At 37.1% G+C, this 14,197-nt stretch overlaps 1 protein-coding gene across 1 annotated transcript in view; it reads left to right on the top strand.

Moving 5' to 3' along the window:
* The window catches only part of LOC100368132 (prolow-density lipoprotein receptor-related protein 1-like), a 202,734-nt gene that overhangs the window by 157,724 nt on the left and 30,813 nt on the right, over positions 1-14,197 (top strand). Inside the window, exons 59-60 of the mRNA XM_085495859.1 lie at positions 12,431-12,627; positions 13,773-14,012. Of these exons, the coding sequence (XP_085351985.1) occupies positions 12,431-12,627; positions 13,773-14,012 (437 nt within the window). The remainder of the gene's footprint in view (positions 1-12,430; positions 12,628-13,772; positions 14,013-14,197) is intronic.

Genomic DNA, 14,197 nt, shown 5'->3' with positions numbered 1-14,197 from the left:
GACTTGGTTTCCGTTACTGCTGTCTCTGCTAACGGACCATCCGAGAAGCCTGCCACAAGAAATCACGTTGACACAACCCGGCGGTTATACACCAACCAACCCGGAGCTGTACCAACTTCACGTGTGGAAACTATCCAGCAATTTAGAATTGCGCAAGGGTTTTCAAGCCAAGTGTCGCAAACAACGACGGCCGGGCTTAGGGATTCCTCAAATGGATTGTATCAATACCACTGGGAAAAATTTCGTAATTGGTGTCTTGCAGGGGATATACATCCACTCTATCCCTCTTTGCCCCAAGTAGCGGAGTTTTTTTCTTATTTGATCAACGAAAAAAAAGTTGAAACCGGGGACAGTAGAAAACTATAAATCGGCGATCAACTCTGTACTCAAACTAAGCCTAGACAAAAACATTTCGGATGACCCGACAATCTCCGATCTGTTCAAGGGCTTTATTACACAGGCGGGCCCCATTGAGAGGTACAAAGCACCTGCATGGAGCTTGTCAGTAGTCCTTGAAGCGCTACGACAATTCCCATACGAACCGAAGGAATTGGCGTCACTACAGGACTGGACGAAAAAGACTGTTTTTCTACTAGCACTCGCTTCAGGGAGGCGAGTTAGCGAAATACACGCTCTGTCATTTGAAGACAATTTTACGGTGTTTTATCCCGATAAAGCGATTTTAATGACATCAGTAAAATTCAGAGGAAAAAATCAGAAACTGCACGAGACGGCGACTCCGATCGTTATCCCGGCACTGAGCAATATTTCCAATGAAAAACAAGACAGAATTCTTTGTCCGGTACGTGCGCTAGCTTATTATAAGAAACGTACTTCCGGGGTCAGAAGGGGTCAAAGGTCGATGTTCGTTTGTTACCAAAAAGGTAAACAAAGCTCAGCGGCGTCGAAATTCACGTTAGCGAGATGGGTAAAAGAGACAGTTTACCACGCTTATAGTGATAAGTATTTGAGCACAGAGGCAGGCAAAGTCACTGCCAAGATGCATGACTTAAGAGGCATAGGTAATACACTGGCATTTGCTAGCGGAGCTTCTTTAGCCCAGGTGCTAGCAGCCGGGTCCTGGAAAACTAGCAACACTTTTCTCTCTTATTACCTGAAAGACCTAGCGGCCGAGTCACAGGGCCTACACTCGTTAGGCTACCTAGTGACAGGCCAAGTTGTAACGAAACAATAGGGCATGTAACTTTCCGCAACTGCAAGAATTATTCAGTTAGCGGGAGTTATACAGTTGGGGGGATGGAATTTTTTCAATTCCATAATCAGGTGGGGTAGTATTTATCTGCCAAGAGATATTCTCTGGTAATCTGTCCCATTTGTTTATGAAATTAAAATTTCATTAACCAAAGGGGTTAGTATGCAATACTCTGTAATAAACTTTTAAAACTAGCGCCGAAGGCGCATATTAGTTTTTATGTTTATATAAGAGATTGCATGCTTACCTTCCCACCCAAAACCACCCCAGATAAATAGCTACGAATCAATATCGTGGTCAAAAAGATCTGGAAGTATGCAAATCAGATGACAGGGGAAGGACGCCCCCTACGGGAGCTATCCACTGTTATTTCGATTTTATTTAACCAGTATTATATGATAATTGGCAATTATCCCATTTGTTTATGAAATTAAAATTTCATTAACCAAAGGTAAGCATGCAATCTCTTATATAAACATAAAAACTAATATGCGCCTTCGGCGCTAGTTTTAAAATTTGGTGACAATATAAAATAGTTTCGGATAGAATTGATCTGACCAGCAGCGACAGGAGAGGACATACTTGCAAAGGAAGCATGGAACGAATGATAAAAATGATGCCCAATCACTTGTATTTATGGCAAAAACAATAAATAAAAACACGTTTTTCTATAGATTTGTACAGCTTGGGTACTTGGGCATTGTTTTAATTGCGCTAGACGTCTGACAGTACAGCTTTGGTTTATATTTCCTGTTTCATAATCAAGCCAGCTTATAATGATATTCACGTACTTCACAGTCCACGCAAACAGGGTCAAACTATAGCCCCACCCCTATATAACCAAATACGAAACGATACCGAGAAAGTAAGAATTACATGTATTAAAAATAATTTCCTGTGACCAATCGGAGAGACGAAATCATTCACGAAAGCCCAGGCCTGTTACAAGGCATTTTCTGATTGGTACAAGTTCAGATTATTTTCAATTCTCACAAATAGCTAATTTAAATATTTGGGTCAGGCAGGTCACGTAGACTTCACTTTGCTGTAAGACAAGTTGATCGCACAAGTTTGTGGAACTAATCCATTCGACTTCAATTTTGATTATTTTCGGCAAGAGAGTCCTCTCCAAACTAATGCCAGTTATTTTGTTACTTCCCTGAACATTTTGTCTCGAATCATCCAAAAACGAACGTCTCAAATAAAATGCAAAAAATAACCCAAAATCACGATCAGCGAGAGTGGGCTGCGTAATCATTACATTCTCACAGTCGGAGCTACGTCACGATCCCTCAAACGTTGCCATGACCGGATTAACACCTCTGTTTTCCCCCACGCTAACCAAATTCCCCCCCACGCTAAGGAAAAAATCTTTTGTTTTCTGCTGACTTCCTGTTCCGGTCCGTCTGTGAGATTGTATTTTTGATACCTCCGATTTTCCGATAAAGGCGTTCTAAAATCGTGACGTTCTTTACTTGGTTATAAAGACAACATTGACAATGAATATCTCAACGTGTCCTTTGGTGTTTAAGCAAAAAACATACTAGTAGTTACTATGAATAGTTTGTGAATTGGTCGATTGTGTGTCAGAAATATAAAATTGAAAAGTTGACAGTCACATTCACGCTCTCAGTGCATTTCTTTCGTCTATCATTCTTCCGTTCTCAATTACACAGGACATCAGGCAAGTTATGGGGATAATCTTTATTTGTCTCACTCCTTCTATGGGGCAATAAACAATGCAGGTGGAAGTGAGGCACGATAAGCTCGGTGTCTGCCTGATTGTAAACAACCGGGTGGCTGGCACTTATTTCTGGGTTCTTATTGACAAAACCACTCAACTCTTGGTGGCTCTTAATGGAGGGTCAAATGTAACAAATTTTCACTGAGTGGCTCTTAATTGAGGGTGGCGCTTATTTGCGGGTTTTTACGGTAATCATCACATATCAATGTAGGACAATAGACAGACCTGGATAATTGTGGGTTAAAATCTGTACATATTAATTACCCAATTTGCATAATTAACCAATTTTAAGCTTTCACACTGATATCTAAAGTACTAATTTCCATTTTAATGAAACTTAGTACAAAGATGCTCTAGGACAATGTACAAACCTAATTACTGTAAAGGGGGTAATTATTCACTGGGTTTTAATTTAGCTTATTTCGCTGACTGGAAAAATGCGCTAAATTAAAACACAGTGAATATGTAAAATTTAGCATAGAACATATTATCTAAATGACGAAACCGTGAATTTAAAACCCACTGAATATGCCTGAAATGGTAAATCAGTGAAATTTAAACCCAGTGAAAATTAGTCATTTTACAGTAGTTTGGGGTCAAACTCTGTTCATATTATTTCCCCAATTAGCATAATAATTCATAATTTTTTGGTTCTAATCACATTTCAATTAAACTTGGTACATAGAGTTTTTGTTACATTGCGCAGACCTCATTAGTTTTACAATCAAATCTGTTCATGTTAATTTTCTGATTTGCATAATTAGTTTTCAGCTAAGTAATTTCAAATTATATTTAATGTGTCTCCAATACTCTCAGCACATGGGAGTTCTTTCTAAGCTTTCTTTGATTTTTATTGTTTCAGTAACCAACTGGTATTATTAGTTATTTCATCTAAATTAAATTCCTCACAGAGTTTAAGTTGTTTTTCAGATCACCATTAATTGATATCTTAGTAGTTACTGATTGCACATATTTATTGTCCTTGTAATTACAAATTGTTTACATTCAAAAGTGACATTATCAGAATAAAAGTTGACATACAATAATGATTCATTCGTTGTAAATTACAATTGTATAATTTGCTGAGATTGTTTCACTCTACAAACACTTTGATGCATTTATTGGCATTATCCACTACAGCTATTTTACCATCATTGCATACTGTGATACCATATGGATAATTCAAACTGTCCATATCACTGTCAATCCTACAAATAAACTGACCATAGCTGTCATACTTAGTAACTCTGTGATTACTACTCACATAGACATAATCATTCTTATCTATGGCTACTGCCTTTGGACGACTTATTATGCCATCATCAGTGTAGGAGAACTCAAACATAAACTGGTCATAAGAATTGAATACTTGGATCCGATTGTTGTTCCAATCTGGCACATACAACACCCCTTTACTATTAATAGCTAACAAGTAAGGTCTAATGAACTCTCCCTGCTTTTCTCCACTTCTCCCAAATGACTTAATATACACCCCAGCCTGGGTATACTTTCTAATGCAATTCACATTATATTCACTAACATGCACATTCTTATTAACTGGATTAATTGCAATTCCACATGGCGCTTTAATTTCAGAGCTTCCAAACTTTCTAATCAACTTTCCATATTCATCACTTACAACTACTTGTTTGTTATTTTTATCTGTCATAAAGTATTCATTATCATCTGATATTGCTACATCACATGGACTGAATGGCTCTGCAAACTGATCAGTGAATGTAATTGATTGTTTGTAAATGCCGTCTCTGTCATGGATGGTAATACTCTGTTGTTCCATGAATCAGCAGTGACAAAGTCACTGTGTTTGTTGGTAGTTAACCCTGTAAGATTTAGGACATCACCTTTACTACCTGTTATTCCCACTGTCTGTACTAATCCTCTGATAACAGGAATATGGAATGGTGATCCTGGTATATTTTGATTACCAATCGTCATGGCAACTTGCTGTTTTTCTTCTCCCTTTACATCTATCATCACATGATAAGTCCCATCGTAATTGTCTCTAGCATCTTTGTTTTCCCATGATGCATCTGGGCACCTTGTCCTTATCTTGACGGGGAATGATTTGCTTTCCTCTGGAATTTCTGGTCCTGATGAGCAGGTTTACAGATTTACCTTTCATGAGTTGTTTTGGAATGTTGTCAACTGTGCACCTAGATGGACAGGCATCAGATTTAATCACCCCAATCAATGCATGTGCAGCAAGGTCACTTCCAGGCTGGAACTCAATGATATCATATCTGAGTGGTGCTTTTGTTTCCATAGCTACCATCTCTTTTATGCGATTTTCAGTTTCAGTTCTAGTAGAAAGTAGGTGCACAGAATTCCCATGATGCACTAGTGTATTTACTTAATCATGTGTACTGCATATGTTGCTATGGTGAAATTCCATCTCATCAATGTGCATTGCTGCATCCTTTAATTCCATCATAGAACTTTCATTCAAGGCATCTATCAGCATCTTCTCTTCTCTCTTCACTCTCTCTATCACTTCCTTTGCTCTGCTTTCAACTTTAACTTTTTCTGCCTCAAACAGGTTTTTGATTTCTTCACTTGTAGATTCAGCTGCTGCTTTTTCTTTCTTCATTTGTTTGTCTTTCATTTTTAACTGTTTTAACATATCCCTCAGTTGTGTTTTATACTCATCTGCCACCTTTTGTAAGTCTCTATGGATGTGTTCAGGAACTCTATGATTAACTATGGTGCAGTCACTGCAAACCGGTACTTTACAAGTGTCACAGTAGAATTTCAGCTGACTGTCTTTATGATCATTGCAGAAAACTTTAGACTGCTCGATGACATGACCCTGAGATTCTGAATCTCTGTACTTGTCAATTGTCAGCACTTTGTGAGAGTAGAGTGCTGGGGTGTATCTATGAGCTTTAACACATACATCACAAGTAAACTGAGGACAGTCTACACACCTGTGAGTTGCTGTGATCTCTTGACATATCTCACACACTGGTGGTGGATTGTCAACACAAAGCTGCCTCTGTCTATGGAACGTGTCAAGTAGACTTGTTAAAAAAAAGTTTGATTTCAGTTCCTGGATGGGTGTGTCACACTGAATTCTGCATGTTGCACACTTCAAAACACCTCCTGATTTGGCTTTAAAAGTCACCAGACATTGCTCACAGAATGTATGAAGACATGGTAGGACTTTAGGATTCTTGTAGATCTCCAAACAGATTGAACAGCTGAGGAAATCCTCACCAATTTCCTCTGCAAATGATTTGGATGTGACAGATGCTCTAGCCATGGTAGACAAAATCATCCAACTGCTGTAAAAACTGAGCTCCTTAGCGTAGTGTGATTTTGCAATATGTATTTCCTTATTATCAGTGCTCACAATGGTGAGATGACAAGTTGGTTTTAATGCTTTTAAAACTGTTGTCAGTCTGTTTACAGTATTCAACTTTTGGATTCATGCCAAATACCACACACATTTCTTTTTGCCCTTTTTTGACCCTTTTCTTCTCAACTTTGACAGAACTCTGCAGCAGCGTCCACTTTGTTAGTCCCCGTTCGGACGCAGTCCAAAAACGGAGACTTATGTTTTGCCCTGTGTGCGTCCATCCGTGCGTCCGTGATCACCTGTATCTCGAACATGCATGGACCGATTAAGTTCAAACTTCACTCATACATCACACATTATATGGGACATATGCACATGCATTTTTTTCATGATCCGATTAACGATAGCCGAATAGCGGCCATTTTAAGGCCGAAAATGCATCAAAATCGCACATTTTCACCATTCCGGACCCGGATCTCAGTTATGCATGGACGGATTTTGTTCAAATTTGGTACATACATTAAACATAATAGGACCTTGATGCACGTCATTTTTTTTTTTTGGATCAAGTTCGAAATGGCCGACTGGCGGCCATTTTGTTTTAAAGAATTCAGTTCTGGATCCGTATCTGAGACATGCTTGGATTGATCGAGTTCAAACTTCACACACACAAGGTACATCATGTCACAAATATGTATGTGCATTTGTTTCATGATCTCATTAACGATAGCCAAATGGGGGCCGCTTTAAAGTGTAAATTGCAAGTGCCTGTATACAAATAAAATTTACAGAAAAAATATACATTATAAGCAGAGACGTTTTTTCCTTAAGTTTATATGACATTCGGAAAGAAATTACTTTCGAGATATTGCCGAAAACCGGCTCTTTGTGAGTATTTTCCGAAGAATTCCGAACGCATTTCAAGACTAGGTCATCGAACTTTCAACGCGTCGTGACGTCACAAGGAGAAGTTCTCTAGTTGAAACATGGCGGAACATTCAGATGTAAGCAGCGCTGCTACCGATGATTACGACATTTCAGATAATTCGTTAACTTTGTTTGATACGTCTACGATCATAAGGCCGTACATGTATGAGCCGATGGCAGAAGTCAACGTTCGGGACGATCGTAGTGCCCAACACGTCGAAGAAACCTCGAGTACTCGACTCGATAATTTAGATTGGTACGTAACGAAACCGGTGAATTCCACCGCATGCTTTGATTTCTAGATTAATCAAAATTGATTATAAAGTTTTTATGGCAGATATGGCTGGGTGCCTTTTTTCTTAGATCGCCACAACTAGCTGAGCACCTAACGTTTTCATTTACGAAAATTAAACTGAACGTTGAGATGCCTTGTAGTGAAACCAAATGCTACGATCTCAGAGCTATGCTATTTTAGTATTTATCGCTTCTAAAACATTGTTCACTATTCATGTGTCTCGAAATCATGAATTTTATTTGAAGTTGAATCGTTCATTTTGTCAACACTAATCACTGATAAATATAACAAGTCATGTTTGGGTACTCCTAGCGTTATACCACAGTCCCTCTATCACTGATTATACGCGTGCAATGTACATGTGTTATTGTACCATTTCTATTCATTGTTTTCCTTCATGCATTTGGAATCTAATCTTGCCTGCTTAATAAACAGGGAATAACTCGTGAAATTCGACAAAAAACTATTAGCACGATACCTTCAAATACTTATTTGCTAAAGTAATATTGAATTTTGTAATTTGTCAACCATTATACAAAAAAAAATGTATATTGTCATTAGCTACAATACCTATGAAATACAATCACTGTAATACATGTATACGCCCCCCTTTTCTTGATAATTGTTAAAAATCAACAAACGAACGAACTGTAATAAACATTGAATTAAGACAAAATGTGTTTTTATTTAGGTGTAAATGTGGTGGACGATGCCAAATATTGCCTACAATAAGAGAATGTGTATGCTGTAGGGAGGTCACTGTTGTTGATGCCAAGTGTTTAGAAGCAGTGTTTGAATTTGGTTTAGAAGAAAGATTGCAATGCATCACGCAACATTCAGGCTTCCAATGTGTTAGTTTGAACAAATTTGTGCTACAAACTGCCTGGTTTCAATACAGGCAGCAATATGACACCCCATTTGATGGTCCTGACCATGAGAGATATCGACATACTGCTTATCGTCAGCTTGCAAGATGGTGTTGGGTTTTTTTAGGAAAAAGTGTCCGTGTAGTTCTTCCTGCTTGTGCTGTTAGTTGCATTCGTGCTCATTTTCCACCACCAGGTCCTGAAGAAAATGCAGTCTACATGGGTCATCAATATTAATCAAATTATAATAATGCATAATTTATAATTGAATTAAAATTTAGATGATTTCTTGCAGTATTTGTTTTCTGTAGTCAATTATTCAATGAAAAGGTAACGAGCAAGTAGTGAACATTTGCAAGCAAAAGCCAGATCCAGATTAGAAATGATCTAGAACTAGTCTTAATCCTTCTATTAACTGAAATCGGCAAATACATCATTTTGCGATATTACAAAGAATTAGACAAACACAGAAATAAAACGATTTCCAACTGCAGTGAATCACTTGCGAACTCAAAGGTGCGCTGATCACTGTCTGTATTTTTCTTTTAATTATGTTGATTGAGACGATTTTACATTATAGTTATAGCTAACAAAAAACTACACTGCAAATGAAACATCTCAAATGCTGTATTGCATTTGAACATGGTCTTTGGTTATTCCTGTAAAAACACTATATTTTGAAAATGAACTAACAATCAACAAAATACTTGCATAGAAACAATGTGCGAATTATTATAAAAACAAGACATTGACAGCAACTAGTTTTACTGTTGTGACATGTAATAAACAACTGTATTAACTCACTCTTGAGTTCTCTCGCCTTTTGAATGTTATTCTTTCTTCAGTTGGTGACAAACTACTATCCGAATGTATGGTGGGAACAGCCTCTGGGAACAATCTAGGGCGCCTGTAGTAAACAACAACAAAAACTCTCACTATATTTTAGAAATAATAACAAGGTTGACATTATTAACCTTTTGCAAAAATGAAAACTTGTTGAAACGTTCGCATATACAAGTGGTTATTTCTACAATTTCGACCCTCTGTTCTGAAAGGATGCGAAAATCGCTGGTAAACATTTTATATAACCATTCAATTCGAATTCGATCCACGGTTAATAAGGGCGAGAACACGCAATGTAAAACATGCAGTGACCGCGATTGCTAGTACCGGTAACATCTGTAACTGTCTGTCGATATATTGTTTACATTTCATGTCGACGCCACAGATTTAGAAAATGAAAAACAACGTCAAAAATTATCTTTTCGCAAGAAAGCTTTTGCGGAATAAGACCATTGAAAACTATGATGAATTGTTCGAAGCTTTCAATAATGTTGAATCGTATGTATTATCGTAAAAAAGGTGGTACCGAACTACGAGTATTTTACGCGTCATTTTTCCCGCGTCCACCAGCTGGTACCGTTGTTACAACAAACCAGACAGTGACAGTAACCCAATGATCAAGGCGCAGTTTACGACAGAAATAGCAAATAAAACACATTACAACTAAAGACGCTATAAAGCTATAAATATAGGATCAAATAAACTTCACTTGTCGACTACGGCGACGGACACAAAAATAGATACGGTCTAGATTATTATCAGCGGGCATACAACGACCGTCACGGTCGAAGTGCCGGCATCACGGCATATCGTCACCACTCCCAGTGCCTGAGGCAGTGATGTGCTACGAGGCTCAGATTAGCATAGAAATACACAAATGCATAAATGAGAAAGTAATAAAATAAACTCACCCACTTGAAAACCCTAACGAAGTTTTCAAAGAGCTGTCCCGAAAACAATCCGTGGTAAAATGTTTGGCGCAAACCACCGCCGACTCGCCAGGGTCTACGCGGTCCCAGTCTGCTCTTTTTGTTCTCACAAATTTCACCCATTGCCGACGAAATCTTCCAGATTTTGGGAAATTATGAAGCGACACGCCATCCTTATGGGTGGCATTGCAGCCATATACGACGCACCTTTTTACCATAGTCTACCAATATTTTTGAAAGCTAGTTCTATGAAATTAAACCTAGCAGACAACATTGAACATCGGGGAGTTCTCCTTATGACGTCATAATTCCGAAGTTTCCCGAAGCCATGTTTACAAATACGTGTTGACAAATTATGTCTTTATGAGACACATATTTGCGTAATGTAGGGCCGTATATAAGGTGGAAAATAAAAATAAAATCATGGAATAATGTCTGGAGCCAATTTATTGTCAAATTAAAACATGCACATGTACTTGCAATTTACACTTTAAGGCCGAAAATGCATTGAAATCGCACATTTTCACCATTCCGGACCCGTATCTCAGTTATGCATGGATGGATTTTGTTCAAATTTGGTACATACATTAAACATAATAGGACCTTGATGCACGTCTTTTTTTTTTTCGGATCAAGTTCGAAATGGCCGACTGGCGGCCATTTTGTTAAAGAATTCAGTTCTGGATCCGTATCCAAGACATGTCTGGATTGATCAAGTTCAAACTTCACACACACATGGTACATCATGTCACAAATAGATATGTGCATTTGTTTCATGATCTGCTTAACAATAGCGGAATGATGGCCATTTTAAGGCCGAAAATGCATCAAAATCACGTATTTTCACAATTCCAGAACCGGATCTCAGTCATGCATGGATGGATTTTGTTCAGATTTAGCACAATGTGTTGTACATATGCAGGTGCATTTCGGTCATGATCTGCTTTGAATGTATATGTCACTCAAATATGAACGGAACGGGGACGTGTCATTGACAATGACTTGTTCTTTCTTTGATTACACAATGATACCGCCAAATGTTGACAAGTCACTAGATTTGTAGTTTTTTTTGCTGCACCTACAGCTACTTTAAATATGAGTAACAACGTGGTGACATCAAAGGTGTTATTGACGGCCATGCATAGAAAACAAACATCCCAGGGTAATAATAATAATGTTTATGCAACCTTTGTATCGGCACCATGAAAACAGTAATACATATTTTTAAATTACATTCATCAATTCTTTTCTATATTGCCATAAATCAGTTACATATTTCCTAATTAAAGCTGATGAGGTATTTCCCACATTTTCATTTATGTTCCATAGTATATCACCAAAAAGGAAATTGAACCTATAATTCAAACCCCCTGAAAGAAAATGTTTTCCTACTCAGTCTTCATGCATTGTACTTTCATACACAGTGTACTTGTATTACTATTGTATTACGTGCAGTATTATAAATTACAAGATCAATAGGAAAAGATAGAATTAACTGATACCATATTGGAATACATTGAGAATCTCAAGACCAGTAAAGCAAACATCTATGCCTATAAGATATATCACAAACTCATCAAAGACTATGTCTTCACAGGGGTGAATGACAGCTTGAATTTTATAGAGGACTTAAATGGCCCATAATAATTGTAGTGATTTGATGAGACATCTGTGATATATGGAAACCACAAAAACCGTCATTCACAAGTATCACACGTAAATCAGTAATAAAAAAATAATATCAGAGCGATGACTTTTATTTAATTTGTTCAAATGTTGTTTTGTTGAACCACAAAGTCCTGCCATCCAAGCTCAAAATTTGGACTTCACAACAAACTTATGTGAAAGTGGCAAGTATGATTCAAGATTTGGTCCAGTATTTCTTTTGTTATGGAAAATTTACCAATGTGGATATTTTCTTTGGGATACTTGCAAGCACCAGGATTGAACCGATAACATTAACATGTTGTAACAAATAACTCAGTTTATCATTTTATTTATTACTCATGAATGAATGTTTTGAAATACCATTTCTTAGTACAGGGGAAACTAAACCATGGCACATGAACATTTCTACAAACTCAAGAATATGGGTTTTTTGCTCATAACTGTGAATCGTGTCTTTTTTGATCACCTTGATGTTGCAGATTTTTTAAGCAGGTGCCAAAATTTAAGAATAAGTTAAACCAATTCTAGGGACTTATCAACATCTGGTGGTATGATGTAATTAAATCAAAATATGTTTATATTATGTTATGATAAATTTTCAAACTTTTCTAATTTTCTTCAACTGATAGGCGGACCACATTGAATCATCGTATTCCTCATATATTTGCACTGACAATGTTTGAAGATTATGTCTTCTGGACAGACTGGGAAACTAAAGGAATTCATAGAGCTAATAAGAATACTGGAGAGGGACACACTACATTGATCACGACTACACATCGACCAATGGATATCCATGTCTATCATCCACTCAGGCAACCGCCAAGTAAGTTTTGATTTATGATTATCAGTAAAAATAAGAATTGATTTATCAATGTAATGTGTGACATTTGACAAATTTGTGGGAAAACGATGAGTTGCGATATTATGTCTAATAGTTAACACCATCTTGGCAATTGGAAATTGAAAAGTCAAAGATGTGGCAAGGAAATTTGTACAAGAGAATATAAACCAAATCCTGCTGGAGTAATTAATAAAATAAGTATTCTGTTGTCAGCTCTCACCCATTAAATTGTTTTTTTATTACATATTTCACTATGACATTGCATTTGAAATGAGTTTGTTCCGTATCTGCTCTACTAGTATTTTACTTAAAAAAAATGTATTTATTTAATCTACATTTTAGCAAATGTGATTTTTGGTTGGTGTGCATTTCTTTTGGAGATTAACTTCTAATAGACCAAATATGGTATTATTATCTGTTTGTTTATTATCTGAAATTTAGGCTGAAGATATGACGGATTAACTTAGTCCTATTAGTCGTGTTCACACTACACAAAGTATGTGCTAAGATTTAAGCTAATGTCATATGTTTGCATATTGAATAGACCCAAATGTGTTACAACACAGAATGAAATAGTGGTAGCACAGTCTAAGGAATGCCCATACTTGTTAAGAATATACACAAATCTTCAGTCATTTTAACTATGATTACTCAGTACAGTAACTAGGAAGGTATACATGTTGGTTTATGGGTATAAAACAATACACAAGCAAATTCAGAAAAGGCAGATTGCAGAATAACAGGAATTAGCTTATTCTCATCATCAATTAATTTTTTTGTGAGAACATTATCTTTATGCGTGGTCGTGTTGATTGCCATATTGAAAATGGCTTACCGAGTGGAATAGTTTTGGATATAATACTAAATCTTCCGAATTATGAACATTGAATACAGTTGTGTTTGAAGCACTTATCTCAAGCTAAGTGTTTACATGCTCTTCGCCCGTGCTAAGGTTCTGGGCCGAGTCTTGAAAAGGGCGAGATTTAATCCGTTTCTTAGCTCGTTATAAGTCTTCACACACGTTTTCTTAGCACTGGCTAAGGTATTTGTCATGACCTCTTAGCCCAGGCTAAGGAGCTGTACATGCTAATATTATTTATTAAACTGTTTTAATGTCTTTATCACAGTGCTCCCTAATAGCTGCGAGAATAACGGTGATTGCAGTAACCTTTGTCTGCTTGCTCCTAACAACCAGCGAACATGTGCCTGTCCTGATAGCTTCTACCTCGCCAATAACGGCCGCACATGTCTTTCAAACTGTTCGGCAAGTCAGTTCGTATGTAGTAACGATAAATGTATCCCGTTCTGGTGGAAATGTGATAATGAAGATGACTGTGGAGACGAGTCAGATGAGCCAGCAGACTGCCGTAAGTTTTGTAATTTGTACTCATATAAGTGAGGCAAACACTAGATAGTTGAATTCCTGTAATTTATTTGCATTTTTCCATGGAAACCAACATCTAAAACAGTGCTATTGATACAATCAATTTCTTTTATCAGTTTTATTTTTTTAATTTTAGTACATTTTCACAAATGTCACAAATCTGTTTGA

This window comes from Saccoglossus kowalevskii, chromosome 22 (genome assembly GCF_978046115.1).
Source record: "Saccoglossus kowalevskii chromosome 22, keSacKowa6.1, whole genome shotgun sequence".
NCBI lineage: Eukaryota > Metazoa > Hemichordata > Enteropneusta > Harrimaniidae > Saccoglossus > Saccoglossus kowalevskii.
This window is presented reverse-complemented; position numbering and strand designations above follow the sequence as displayed.